Raw genomic sequence first — 14638 nt, 5'->3', positions numbered from 1 at the left:
ATCATGTAAGACCTTACAGGCCACCCAAGACTTTGGTTTTACTGTGTGAGATGGAAGCCATGGAGGTTCTGAGCAGAGAAAGGGCATGGTTATACCCGGATCTGTCTGCTCTGCTGAGGTTAGACTTGGGGGGGGGGGGGTGAGGGAGCACAGAGGGGGAAAGCTGGGAGACTGGGGAGACCAGGGAGAAGCTGGTGCAATAATCTCAGAGAAAGTCGATGGTGGCTCAGGCCAGGGAGAAGCTGAAAGGACGGTGAGGAGGGGTGGGGTCAGGCTATATTCCCAAGGTGGGCTAGCCTCCGGGTTGGATTGGAGCATGAGGAAAAGACAGGAGCCAAGTTCGCTCCAGGGGTTTGGCTAGAGCAAGCAGGGGGCTGGGGGTGGGTAGTTCCTGCAGGGGTGGATCTGGAGGGGATGGTTGACTGGAACAGTTTGGGATAGTTGGGTGAGGCCTCAACCCTCAGGGGAAGGCAGTTGGAAATACAAACCTGCAGCCTGGGAGCAGGGTTTGGGGAAAATAATCTGTTTGTAAGGCCCTGAGAGCGCCCGGTGTTCCTTAAGTGCTAGTAGGGGTTAGCTGTTCCTGTTGCCCAGCTTTGGCTCTGGCTCTCTCTCCCAGTACTCCTGGCCTCATATCCCTCTCGGGGATGGGAGCAGTGAGGATGCTGGAGAAATTTCCTTCCCAACAAATTAGCATGTAAACCCACCCTTGGGTCACTTCTCTGATCATTAGTTAAGTCATCTGTAAAACGAAAACAATAGTCCCCTTTCTCGGAGAATTAGCGTGAGAAGCGAATGCGAAATAGTGGATGTAAGTGCCCAGCACCTGGTAGGTGCTTTAACAGTCTTTTCTCCTCCTTACCCTTGTCCCAAGCTCAGGGAGAAAAGAAGCAAAGTCAGTATCCATCCCAGCTGTTTATTGAAAGGGAAGGCAACACGGAAGGGGTGGGCAGGATGGGGAAGGGGCGTGGGGCACCAGGGCAGTAGTGCCGGCCGGGTGGGGGAGAACGGAGGACCCTCCCGGAAGACCCCCTCCAGGCTGGAGGTGCGACCGAGGGGGGAGGGTGTGGGGCGGAGGCCATCGGCGCCTCTCTCCGGCTGTCTTGGAGCTCCCTCTAGTGGTGAGAATGGAGATGATGCGTCTGGCCAGGGAGGCTGCAGGACGGAGGTGCTTGCTGGGGGCCCAGCAGGGCACATTTGTTACAGGGTGAGGTCAGGACCTGTGGGTAACCTGTGGGTGATGGTTTCTAGATGAGTGGATTTTCAGCGGCAAAGACATCCCAGTTCTCCTGACCCCTGGCTCTTATAAACCATTTAAACGCATGTCCAAATCATCTTCTGAGCCACCAGGGACCATCAAGCCTCCAGCCAGGCTCTCTGGGCCCAAACTGTCCCCCAACCCTTGAGGCCCCCTGGAAGCCAGGAAGCTGTCCAGCAGGCCCCCTGTTCCATATGTGTAGAACAAGAGCTGGCCCAGGAGGAGGCTGAAGATGTGGGTCCTAATTCCTGCAGACTGCCAGCCTCCCCCAGTCACCTCATCTGTAAACTGGGGCTAATAATAGCCCACGATGGGGGGGGGGGGGGACTGAGGGGCTCTGATGCCAAAATGGACGTCGAAAACGTTCTGAAGGAGGTGACTGTTTTCGCACCATCCTGGAGAAGTCCAAGTGGGGGTTTTTGACCCATCCTCAGGCATCCTGGGGCAGCTGACAGATGAAGGGTTTAGGCAAAGAGGATGACCCTACCACCTTTCCCCCCAACATTGCCTATGGAGAGTAATGCTTTTATCTGGGTAGAATAGGAAAGTCATGGAACTCCAGAATCTGAGCCAATCCCCTCATAGTACATAGACAGGACTGATGGTCTGCAAGGGTAAGGGGTTTGCCCAAGGTCGGAGCAGAGTAAGGAGAGATTGAGGGGGATGTTTTCTACTCCTGAAGGGCCTTGAAAAGGAGGGAAGTTTGGGGAGGACTTGGGGAAAGTTGGCATCTTGGATGAGTTGGGGCCCAATCCCTGGGAAGGGGCACTGGGATCTGAGCTCCAGCCTCTCTGACCTGGAGCTGGATCTTATGGGGGCATAAGTGAAAGGGACCTGCTTCTCAGGGAGAAGTTAGGGACACAGTTGGAGGGCAGGGTGTGATGGGACAGAGGAATGGTCCAGACCCCAGGTCTGGCTCCCCCTCTAGCCTTGTGGGCAGCTCAAGAGTCCCTCTTGGGCTGGATGGTCTGCACAGAGGATTGCCCAAAGGGGCTGGCAGGTGGTGAAAACCAAGACTGGCCATTGGCATCGCGGAAGATGGGGGACAGCTGTTGCTCTGGCTCGTCCCCGAAGATCTCCACGTGGCCATCAGCTTCGGCGTCCAAGGGTTCTGCCTTGGTGTCCTGGCTCAGCCAGCCGGCCACAGCCCAAACCAGGCAAATGGCCAGCAGGATCCCAGCTGCCACGCAGAGTACTGTGCCTGCCAAACGGCAGGTGCCCAGGGCCTGGTTGTAATCGGCTGCCCGCTGATCCAGCACCAGGAATTCCCCCTCTCCGATGCCCTCCAGCTTGGGGGGCACTGCGTAGCCAGTGGTCAGGGCCGCCACACCCAGCAACAGAAGAAGGGTCCCCGTAGACAGGCTGATCTGGAGAGAGGCAGACAGATTGGGAGGTAGTCAGGGTCAGTGGGGGGCCCCAAGGTGATCCCAAGTGGACTTAAAGGTAACTCCTTGGTCTAACCTTAGAGATGGGAATCACAGGGGAGTCACAGAACATACCTTCTAGGACCTAACTGATGAGGGGCACAAGATATCATGTTCTGTTGGGAATCTTGAGGCCCCTTGATCAATGTCCTTCCCGACTCCCACTTAGGAACCACTTAGTAGGTTTCTCCTGCCCACCTTGAGTTTCCCGCCATCATTATTTAGGCCCCATCTCTTCTCTCTGTCCCATCTACCCCCATCTCTCTGTTGGGATAACTCCAACACATCCCCCAGATCTCATCTCAAACCTCACCTCCTCAGGGAAGCCTTCCAGGATGCTCCTGGAGTGGGTCCCGTCCCCTGCTTTGGATTCATACAAACACTGCACGTTTGTTCTTCAGTGCACTCACCTTGGTGCACACTTGAACATCTACTTTCTTGCCCATTTATTTATTTTCTACACTTTATTTATGTTGAGAGAGGGAGCACACACGCTCAAGAATGAGTGGGGGAGGGGCAGACAAGAGAGAGAGAGAGAGGCCCAAGCAGGCTCCGTGCTCAGCACAGAATCTAGACTCAGGGCTTGCTCTCACGAACCGTGAGATCATGACGTCAGCTGAAATCAAGAGCTGGACACTTAACCAACTGAGCCCCCCAGATGCCCCTTGCACATGTACTTTTGTTACCGTGTAAGCGATGTCTGCCTGCCCCGCTGGAAAGAGGGCCCGGGGAGCTATGACAACAGACACTGTCTGTTTTGGGTCACGCGGTGTCTTCCTAGCACGGTGCCGGTAAAGAGCAGGAGCTGAGGGAATGTTTGCAGAATGACTAAACGAAGCACTGCTAGGAGCTGCTAGAGAACAGGGACCGCATCTTAAATTCTCTGTGTGCAAGAGCCTCGCTCCCTGCCCGGGAATTAGAAGATGCTCAAAATTTTAAGCTACGGACTCACTTTTCTTTTGCTCTTCCCTGATCACCCCAGGCACTGACAGTATCTCCTCTCCTGGCACCCTCTGATCCTTTGGCCTGGGGTTGTGCATTCACTGTAGATAGCTTGACACTTTGCCTCCCCCCCTGGAGAGAAGCCATTTGAAGGCAGAGGGAAAGGGACCCCTGCTTCGGTCTCTGTACAGTATTAGCAAAGAGCTACACCCAGGGTAGGCACTCAGCTTACTGCCATCTCCACACTTTTCCCCACACTGTGTGCCCTGACTGACCTCTCTCCCTGGTTGTTAGAGACACCGATTGTTTCCCCCCTGTCTTCCCCGGCCTGGCAACAGTACCCCAATATATCACTGTGAAACCACAGTAGGATTTAACGGAGATGAACCCCAGTTCATGCCAGTCAGTATCTACTTTCCCTGTGGCCATAGCGATCAGTTGAGAGACGGGCAAGTGACCCAGTCAGAGTCAATGCAATGCTTGACAGGACTTCTGGAAATGAAAAGCATTGTTTTTGTTTTTGTTTCTGAAGGAAAGGCTGGAGGAAATTCTGATTTCCCGTGGGTAGTGTGGAGGGAAACCCAGAGGGTCAGCAAGGTAGCAGCTATCTGGGGATCCTGAAACCTAGCGGGGGCCACCTGGATGGGGGCACCACGGGGAGCCTAAAGACTAAGAGAAATCTTGAGTCCTCGGGGTGCCGGTTTGCACTGCTGGATTGAACCTTACCTGAAGTTGCTCCACCTCTGGTCTACTGTTTAAATCCATTTGAGTTGTGTGTGTGTGTGTGTGTGTCTGTGTTTTCAAGATTTTATTTTTAAGTAATCTCTACACCCAGTGTGGGGCTCAAACCTACAACCCAAAGATCAAGAGCTGCACGCTCTACCGGCTGAGCCGGCCAGGCGCCCCAAATTTGTATGGTGTTGAATGACTTCTCAACAGTAGCCATTTGGCAATTTTTTTTTTAAGTAGGCTCCACACCCAAGGGGGGGCTTGAACTCATGACCCTGAGGTCAAGAGTCGCATGCTCTACCGACTGAGCCAGGCAGGCACCGCCCCGCCCCCAGTTGGGTGTTTGTTGCTGTTGTTTGTTGCACAAGCAAGACGCCTATATCTGCTATATCATCCCTCTCCTTTCTATCCACTGATCCCATGTCCTCTCTGCAGTCACAGGAAATCACATGAGTTGCTCCTCCTCTGGCCTTACCTTCCAGCACAGTGAGGGCCAGGGTCGGCGGGGACACAGGACAGGAGGCCCCTCAGGGTCATCGCTGAGGGCCATACCTGCACAGTCTTCATAGAAAAGGTGCAGATAGGAGCGGACCCCATACCATTTGCCGTCTTCCACGTTGGGGCCGCGGCTACAGCCGCAGGAACGGTCACAGTTTGGCATCATGGATCTCTGTGGAGGAAGCAAGGTGCAGTGGGCAGAGGGCCCAGTGAAACCCTCCCAGGCCCCCTGAATCTTTGTACCTCCTCCGCTCTTCCTCCCATTTTAGATAACCCACACTCATAACACAGCCCGGCTTTCTAGATGCTGGTTTGTCTTTCCCCACGTACACTGTGAATGAGCCAATGCGCAGGAACACTGAGCCCAGTGCTTGACAATTGTAGGCGCCAACAAATTGTACTTGTTTAGTCTGGAAGCTACCCAGTGGCTGGCACTGTGGGTTCGGGAGCCTGACTGACTGGGTTGGAATCCCAGATCCACCACTTCCTGGCTGTGTGACTTTAGACAAATGCTTTCACCTCTCCAAACCTCGGTTTCCTCATCTGTAAAGCAAGGCTGATAATCACACCCGCTTCACACTGTATCTGAGGCCAAGGAATGGCAGCTGTTGCAGTTACTATTCCTGTAATTTCTTCATTATTATTTTTAATCCTAAACTTTTTGAGCTCCGTATCTGAAGCAAGAGGTTCTCATCCCTATCTCCCCTCAAAATCTTCCCCGTTTTCAGGGTACTCTTGGGGGTGACTGTCATGGCTGACACTTTGCCCAATCAGGCCGAGCTCCCAAGGTGCAAGGCTCTAAAAAAAAAAAAAAATCCCTCCCCAGGGCTGCCCCTCACAAAGCAACAGCCTCCAAGTCCCAGGAAATCTTGACTCCAGACGTGGTGAAAGCCAGGGGCCCTCTGAGGCTCAAGGGTTGTTAGATTTCTAGGGAAACCTATCTACGAGCCCCTCTTTTTTTTTTAAATTTTTTTTTAATGTTTATTTATTTTTGAGACAGAGAGAGAGAGAGCATGAACGGGGGAGGGTCAGAGAGAGAGAGGGAGACACAGAATCAGAAGCAGGCTCCAGGCTCTGAGCTGTCAGCACAGAACCCGACGCGGGGCTCGAACTCACGGACCGTGAGATCACGACCTGACCCGAAGTCGGATGCTCAACCGACTGAGCCACCCAGGCGCCCCGAGCCCCTCTTTTTTAATAAGACGTTTTTATTGAGGTGTAATTGACATATAACATCATATTAGTTTCAGGTGTACAGCATAATGATTTGGTATTTGTAATGATCGCCATAAGTCTAGTTAACATCTGTTACCATGCGTAGTTACCAATAAATTTCTTTCCTTGTAATGAGAACCTTTAAGAGCAACTCTCTCAGCAACTTTCAAATATGCAGCACAGCATTATTAACTGCAGTCACCATGCTGTACATCATGTCCTCGTAACTTACTTGTTTTCTAACTGGAGTTTGTACCTTTGACCACCTTCACCCGTTTTGCCCCCCCTGCCCCCCCCCACCCCCCCACCACCCCCCTCCTCTGGCAACCACTAATCTTAAGAATCTCTCTTTTCACAGATGGAGACCCTGAGGACTGAGTCACGGAAAGTACTTGCGTATGCACACACGGAGAGGACTAAAACCAAAGTGGGGGATGGGGAGAGGGGTGGGTTGGGGGGAAGAGGGGTTTGTGAGGGGGACGGACTGGGCTCCTGCACCAACACCCCTTAACAGCTTCAAACAAAATAAAGCAAGGCACTTCTACTGAAAGATAAGATAATTTCTAGCCCTCCTCCCCCTCAATTTCCAATCAATGTGGCCTTCAGTTTCCTGCATAGAGAGACTCACCAGCACACACATACACAGTACAGACAGGCGCGCGCGCGCGCGCGCGCGCGCACACACACACACACACACATCAGAGACGCACAGATTGACGCACAGACACACAGCAACACGGATACACAAACATGGCAGAAACATACCCCCGCAGGCACACATACACCACATAGAGACACGCACAGGACACAGAAACAGACACACAGACACCCACATTCAAAGACACGCCACAGACAAACAAGAACACACAAAGACACGCAGAGCGTAAGCGTGTGTTGGGGCGATTCTTGGAGTCCCCAGGGATCCACACAAGCGCCAGAAGGGCTCTTCTCAAGGCCTGTCTATAAATCGCGGTTCTTCACCATCCTCACTCAAAACTCGGGGAAAAGGAAGAAAAGGAAAGGGCACAATTTTTTTTCTTTGGACAGAGGATGGGAAAAGGCATAGACCAAAAACGAAAGACGGAGGAAGAGGGCGAGTGGTCCCTGGAGAGAACAGGAATCTCCCTGAGAGGTGGGGGGCGGGGTTCCCAGGGGGTGTGGCCAGCGAGGGACCCTCCCCCCGGCCGCGGCTCTCTGGAGGCCCCGGGTAGAGGGGGATGCATGGGGGCCAGAGGGGCAGTCAGAGTCAAAGCGGCGACTATTAGAAGACCCTAGGGGAAGGGGCAGGGAGGGGACGCCCCGAGGGGACGCCCCGGAATTGTTGGTCTGGATTAGCTCCTCCCCTGCAACTCTCACGGCCCCTCTCCCCCAAATACACCTAATCACTCAATCTTGCTGGCAATGGGGAAGGAAGGTGACCTTGGCGCTGCCTCCCCGTCGGCCTGGCCCCTCCTCCTCCCCTGCCGAGGTTGCGGGGAGGGGGTCGGGCGGTCAGGGGGAGGGAGAGGGAGGATGCTCGGGACACCGCGCGGATACCCAGGACGTGGGTTGCCATAGGAAACGCTGGGGAGGTGTCCCTAGGCGGGAGGAGGGAGGAGCTCGGCGAGGGGGGGAGCGGGAAGAGGAGGGGGCTGCAGAGTCCGAGGGGGGAGACTGCGGCGGAGGCCGGCGGAGGGAGGCGTACGCGAGAGTGACAGGCGGGACGGCCTGAAGATGGATGGAATCTCTCGCCGGCACGGCCTCGCTCGGTTCTCCTTCCCAGACCCCCAGACCCGCCCGCCTCAGTGTCCGGCGCAGCCCAGGCTGGGAGTAGGGGCTCCCTCCTGGGGGGCGAGGCCAGCGAAATCCGGCCAGTTCCTCCCCTCTCTCCACCGCACCACTGTTTCTGACCGGACCACCAGTTCCCTGGGCAAGATTAACTGCATCCTTTCTCCCAGGGGGAAACCGAGGCACGGAGGGGTGGGGATGGGTTTTAGGAGAGAGGTGGCTACGGGTCTTGTCCTCTGAAGCCTCCTCCCATCCTCTCAGCCCTGAGGGGTCTCTGGGCGAGGCGGCTGGTGAGACCTCTGCCCCCTGCTGCTTCTCTGGGACCTCACCTCCTAAAGCCCGAGGCAACGCCGAGGCTTGGGCGCCGCCGTCCCGTCTGGGGCTGGACGTGGCCGTGCTGGGGATGCGGGCGCGGGTGGGGTTCCCCGGAACCCGGGAGAAGGCGGAGTGGGGGGTCGGGCCCCGCGCGGAGCAGGGCTGAGCTCACCTCTCTGCCTGCGGTCTCCGCGGAGCGGGAGCCGGAGCGAGAGAGCCGAGCCGAAGCCGGTTCTGTCGGCGCCTGCGCCGCAGTCGGGGGCGGGGGTGACACGAGGGTGGGAGGGGGGCGCCCGCCCCACGGCCTGGCTCTGCAGATGGCGCACCCCTGCAGGATGGAGAGCCCCTGTCTCTTTCCAGAGTTCCCTTCTCTCTCTGAGACCCCAGACCCCTCGCGGAAACCCCCAGGCCTCCCTGGAACCCACCCCCTCCCGCAGCCCCTGAAACTCCACATCTGACTCTCCATCACTCCCTCAATCTCCCATCCCTCTGCCTGAAGACCCTCGCCTTCGCTGAGCCCTCACTTCCTCCTTGTAGCCTCACTCCCCTCTCTGGGTCTCCGTCCCCTGCATGGAGCCCCTAAGCCAGTAGACAAACGCTCTTCTTGCAGAGCCCTCCCCCCCCCTTCTCCAGAGACTCCAGCTCTCTCTCTCTCAGCCCTCACCCATGGCTGAGCCCCATCTCGCTCTCAGGGGCCCCCTACCTCTCCCTGGGGCCCTCACCTCTCACTGAGTCCATATCCTCTCTCCACTCTCTTTTCCTCTTTGAGCCCCTGTCCCTTGCTAAGGATCAGCCCCTCTCATCTTGAGAAGGGAGCTGGGGTTGGGGAGAAGGGGTTGGGAGAGAAGCTTCATGTCTCCTCTGGAAGGAGCCAATGAGATGGCCTCCCTTGTTCTTGCTTCTAACCTGCGAGTTCCACCCTGGGCAGCGCGTGCCTATGGCCCATCTCTCTGGACAGCCAGGCCTTGGCAATTGTGTCTACTTCATTCCTTGTCACGTGCCCACAGCCTTGGTTTTGTCCCACACTTGCTGCTGTGTGCTCTTAGGAAAGTCACCGCACTGCTCTGAGCTTCTTCAGGCACCATTGCACAAACATGCCTTCATGCCTTGAGCATGCATTCTATCTCTCCATGTGCTGGGGGCAGGGACACAGGGATGAATGAACTCTGCGAGATGAGGCCAGATCTTTTTCGTTCATTGCTGTATCCCAGAGCCTCACGTATTGCTTGGCATTGAGTAGGCAGCTCAACAAACATTCACTGAACACAGACTAGTAATAGTAACAAATATATGCTGCTTGTTATGTGTGAAGGGCTTGTCTAAGTGCTTTACAGGTACTACTTAGTCTAACTATGTGTGTGTGTGAGAGACAGAGGCAGGCAGACAGACAGATGGACAGAGACAGGAAGTCCTGGAGCCCCAAACTAAAGGCCTCAAAGAGTGACAGGAGGTGAAGCTGAAGAAGCATTGGAAACGACCTGTGCCGGTTTTAAAACATGGCAACAAATTCTTTAGCACTTCTCCCATGGAAGGCTGGGGTCCACGTACCCTCTGTTAGTATCTTGGGTGAGCTGATGACTGCCTGGGACAAGTGAGGCTCTGACTCCCAAGGCTAGGACATAAAAGAACATGCAGGGGGGCGCCTGGGTGGCTTAGTGGGTTTGGGCATCTGACTTTGGCTCAGGTCATGATCTCGCGGTTCTTGAGTTCGAGCCTCGCGTCAGGCTCTGCGCTGACAACTCAGAGCCCGGAACCTGCTTCGGATTCTGGGTCTCCCTCTTTCTCTGCCCCTCCCCTGCTCATGCTGTCTCTGTCTCTCAAAAATAAATAAACGTTAAAAAAAAAAAAAAGGACGTGCACTTCCCCTGGAACTCTAGCTCTTGGAGACGAGAGGAGCCATGCAAGAAGTCTGTTTACCTTGAGGCTGCCATGCTGTGAGGAAGCCAAAACCACATGGAGAGCCCACGTGAAGCAACCATTCCCAGCGGACCTTGCTCTTTCAGTCATTCCAGTTCAGGCATCAGATAAGTGAGTGAAGAAGCAACCAGATGATTCCAGTCCACAGCTGTTCAAGTCAGTTTCAGCTCCGATGGTAGTGGAGAGGGCTCTGGGAGTTCTGGAGGCAACAGGAAGGGATGAGGTCAAGCGTACAGGAGGATAGGCTGGCCTTGAGCCAGCACAGGAAGGATCCAGTATTCTCTGAGACCCGGGGAAAGGAGAGAGGGTGGCCACTGAGAAGAGATACAAGGTAGCGGTTGTGAGTTGAACTCTGGAGTCTTTCAGGTCCAGGTTTGAATCTTGGTTCTGCCACTTGGTACTCCCATGATTTAACGGCTCTGAGCCTCAGTTTCCCTGACCGTAAAATAGAGGTAATATTAGTAGTTGCCTTTCAGAAGAGTTGTAAGAGTGAAATGAGGTGTTCATATAAGACCCTTAGTGTAGCACCTGGACCAGAGTAATAACTCAACAAATTGTCCCTAATACTAGTATGGTCACCTTAGTTTATAGGTGACAAGGGTAGGAAGTTGAGTGACGACATCTGATAAATCGAATGCTCTGGAGAAAAACAAGAAACATCATCCACTAAGAGGAAGGTTTATGGGTGGCTCAGTCAGTTAAGCGGTTAAGTGTCTGACTCTTGATTCTGGCTCAGGTCAGGATCTCGCGGCTCATGGGTTCAAGCGCCATGTTGGGTTGTGCGCTGACAGTGTGGAGCTTGCTTGGGATTCTCTCTCTCCCTCTCTCTCTCGGCCCCACCCCTCCTTGCATTCTCTAAGCAAACAAACAAAGAAACAAACAAACTTAAAAAAAAAAAAGAAAAGAAAGAGGAAGGTTTTAGGAGTACCGGATGGCTCGGTCAGTGGAACATGTGACTCTTGGATCTTGGAGTTGATCTTAGTTACTTTAAATTTTTTAAACAGTCACATGTGGCTAGTGGCCATCATATTGGACAGTCAGGTGTCGGTGGGACAAACTTGCTGCCAAACTTGATCGTGGGGTAGTGAGTTTGAGCCCCACGTTGGGTTTAGAGGTTACTTAAAAAATAAAATACGAAATAAAAAGGAAGTTTTAGTTCAACAGGAGGCTTAAAAAGGGTGGTGAACCAGCCACAAAAGGCCATATATTGTATGTTTCCATATATATGAAATACCCAGAGTCCGAAAATCCAGAGACAGAGAACAGATTAGTGGTTCCTAGAGGCTAGGGGAAGGGAGGAATGGAGAGTGACTGCTTAATGGGTTTCCTTTCAGAGTGATAGAAATATTCTAGAACGAGATAGCGGTGATGGATGCACAACATCGTGCATGTACTATCATTAGGGAGAAATTTTATGTTATGTATGTTTTACCACAATTTTTAAAGGGTGGTAAAGATTTGGAATGATCAGTAATAATGATGGTGTTGGTGGGGACGGATATCACTTACTGAGCATTTACTATGTGCCAGGGTAATTTATCTTCTCAGCAACCTTATGACGCCACTTGCCTGAGGTCATTCAGTCACAATGTGGCAGAATCTGAATTTGCTCTGATGGCTCTGAGGCCACGATCTGTAGAAGCCACAGCGTGCGCGGCTGTGACTTTCTTCGGCAGTGTCAGGAGACCTGGGAATGAAGAAAGAGGCTGCTGGTACCCCAGCTCCTGGGGTAGGTCCTCCTGGACAGGTGGGGCAGAAGATGCAGGGGTTCCAGACAGAGGAGCTCAGTGAGGTCCAAAAATAGGTGGATGGGAAGAAAGGGAGTCTGAGGTCAGAGTGTGGGATATTGTAGTCAAAGACTTTAGATGTAGAACCCGGTAAGAGGTGAGAAGGTTCACTAAGCCAGTGCTATCCAATAGAAGTTTCTGCAAAGAAGGGAATGTCCTAGATCTGTGCTGCCTGAACAGGCCATATTTAGCTATTAAGCATTTGCAATGGGGCTAGTGTGACTGATGAATTGAATTTTATTTAACCTTATTTATTTAAATGTTTATTTTTGAGAGAGAGAGAGAAGTGGGGGAGGGGCAGAGAGAGAGGGGGACACATGATCTGGAGCAGGCTCTGTGCTGACAGCAGAGAGCCCGATGTGGGGCTCCAATTCATGAGCTGTGAGATCATGACCTGGGCTGAAGTCGGATGCTTAACCAACTGAGCCACCCCAGCACCCCTATATTTATTTATTTATTTGGAAGTACGATTTACACCCAACGTGGGGCTTGAACTCACGACCTTGACATCAAGAGTCACACGCTCTACCGACTGAGCCCCCCAGGTGCCCCCTAACCTTAAGTACTTTTTTTTTTTTTAATTTTTAAGTTTATTTATTTTGAGAGAGGCAGAGACAGCACGAGTGGGGGAAGGGCAGAGAGAGAGAGAGGGAGAGAGAGAATCTCAAGCAGGCTCCCAGCAGCCAGCGCGGAGCCCGATGTGGGGCTTGAACTCACGAAACCACGAGATCGTGACCCAAGCTGAAACCAAGTGCCGGTCGCTTAACCGACTGAGCCACCCAAGCGCCCCAACCTTAATTACCTTAAATTTAAGTTTGAATAGTCACATGTGGCTAGTGGCCACCTTATTGGACAGTCAGGTGTCAGTGGGACAAACTTGCTGCCAGGGCCCTACACTGGGCATGGCTGCCATCTCAGACTTCCATCATCTATCCCTTTTCACCTAGTGCTTCTGCCCTGCCCCCCTATTGGGTCCCTTCTCTACACTGTAGCCACAAGGATCCTTTTTTTTTTTTTTTTAATTTTTTTTTTAACGTTTATTTATTTTTGAGACAGAGAGAGACAGAGCATGAACGGGGGAGGGGCAGAGAGAGAGGGAGACACAGAATCTGAAACAGGCTCCAGGCTCTGAGCCGTCAGCTCAGAGCCCGACGCGGGGCTCGAACTCACAGACCGCGAGATCGTGACCTGAGCTGAAGTCGGACGCTTAACCGACTGAGCCACCCAGGCGCCCCCACAAGGATCCTTAAAGCATGAGTCAGATTCTCATAGGGGAGTCTCATTCCCTGCCCCAAACCCTGTACTGACATCTCATCTTACTCAGGGTAAGAGGGAGAAAACTGGTGGAATAAAGGTGGCCACGAACTCTCTGTCCCTTTGCCCTTCAAGAGCTGGAGTTTATTTCTCTTCAGAGCTGGCCCTGGCGACTGCTTCAACCAACCCAATGTGGTGGGAGCAATGTCGTGCCTGTTCTGGACTTAGCTTTCAAGAAGACCAGCTTCCTCTTCTCCCTCTTGGGACACTCCCTTCTGGAAAGCTCCTTCTTGGACTCCAGTCCCCACGCTGAAGACGCCCAAGCCACATGGAGAGGCCACACGCTGGTGCTCCTGCTGGCACCCCGAGACAAACTCCCAGCCCGCAGCTAACACCAAACACCACACTGAATGAACAGCATCGTGTAAGTGAGTCATCTTAGACGTGTAAGCCCACTCGAGCCCCCAGATGACATCGTGTGAGCGGAATTATCCCATTGAATCCCGTAAACCCACAGTATCTTGAGAGAGAATAAAACAGTGTTGGGCCATTAAGTTGATGCAGCAATGACTATGCCAAACCAGTTCTTACTAGGACCTACGGTTGCCCCTCCCCCACAACCTTACCTACCTCCTTGATCTCATCTTCTTCCGTTCCCTCACTCACTACTCCAGCCACACTGGCATCCTTGCTATTCCTAGAATGAGCCAAGCACATCAGGCAAACTCCTATCTCAAGGCTTCAGAGCCTTTGTACTTGTTTGTTTCTCTGTCTTGACTGATCTTTCTCCAGATATCTGCATGACTAGCTTCTGGCTTTATTCAGATCTCTGCTCATATGTCACCTTGTCAAAGAGGTTTTATTTAAACACTGTCGTAGGGACATGGACTGCTCACCAAATTTCCGTGTGCTTCACATATATTTCCCAGTTCCCTTGAAGTTAGACAAAGCCATGTGATTAGCTCTGGCCAATGAGACCCAGGTCTCCAAAGAGATCCTTGGCCGCAGAATTTCTTGGAGGAGAAAGAGCAGAACTTAGCATTCATTTAGTTAACAGGAAACCTTGAAAACTCCCGAGGGTGAGAAACTGGGTTGCTAAGAAACCTTCTAGAATGGGGGAGACGGTTGGCATCCATTGCTAGGCAACCTAAAAGAAGCTAGACAGGCAGGTTTGGGTTGCGAGCAGCTTTCCCCCTCCTTTTCATAGTCTCCCTGATCGCCAGACTGGATATGCTCTTAGACACTTCTGCTCCAACCCCCTAACTGAATAGATAGGGAAACTAAGGCCTCAAAAGGCAAGATGATTAGCCCAGATTCCCCCCGGTTTCTCAACGAGAGCAAAGACAAATGGCATAGGAGGGCATCGTCATGGGGAGTGACCTGGCAGGGCTGAGGCAGAGTTTTAGGGTAGAGCTGATAGCTGAGGAAGAGTCTATAAAACAATAAGGAAGTCAACTGTGAAAGGCCTTGAATGCCAGGCCAAGAATCTTAGACTTGATCCTGAGGGTAATGGGGAGTCACTGAATGGTTTT

General features: G+C 52.9%; 1 protein-coding gene across 4 annotated transcripts; it reads right to left on the bottom strand.

Annotated features, from left to right (window-relative positions):
• Window positions 1-873: 873 nt before the first annotated feature.
• On the bottom strand, window positions 874-14151 carry NRSN2 (neurensin 2). Of its 4 annotated transcripts, none has more exons than XM_042979719.1 (6): window positions 14003-14151; window positions 10066-10264; window positions 8321-8476; window positions 4829-5023; window positions 2280-2625; window positions 874-1231 (listed from the first exon to the last, which is right to left on the bottom strand). In XM_042979719.1, exons 2-6 carry the CDS (start codon window positions 10153-10155, stop codon window positions 1116-1118), a joined length of 903 nt encoding a protein of 300 aa, XP_042835653.1. In that variant the 5' UTR covers window positions 10156-10264; window positions 14003-14151; the 3' UTR covers window positions 874-1115. The 4 variants fall into 4 exon arrangements, with proteins under 4 accessions (XP_042835653.1, XP_042835654.1, XP_042835656.1 ...); XM_042979720.1 differs by lacking the exon at window positions 14003-14151 and adding an exon at window positions 11575-11653; XM_042979722.1 differs by lacking the exon at window positions 8321-8476 and having other exon boundaries at window positions 875-1231.
• Window positions 14152-14638: the final 487 nt, after the last annotated feature.

This window comes from Panthera tigris, chromosome A3 (genome assembly GCF_018350195.1).
Source record: "Panthera tigris isolate Pti1 chromosome A3, P.tigris_Pti1_mat1.1, whole genome shotgun sequence".
Taxonomy (NCBI): domain Eukaryota; kingdom Metazoa; phylum Chordata; class Mammalia; order Carnivora; family Felidae; genus Panthera; species Panthera tigris.
This window is presented reverse-complemented; position numbering and strand designations above follow the sequence as displayed.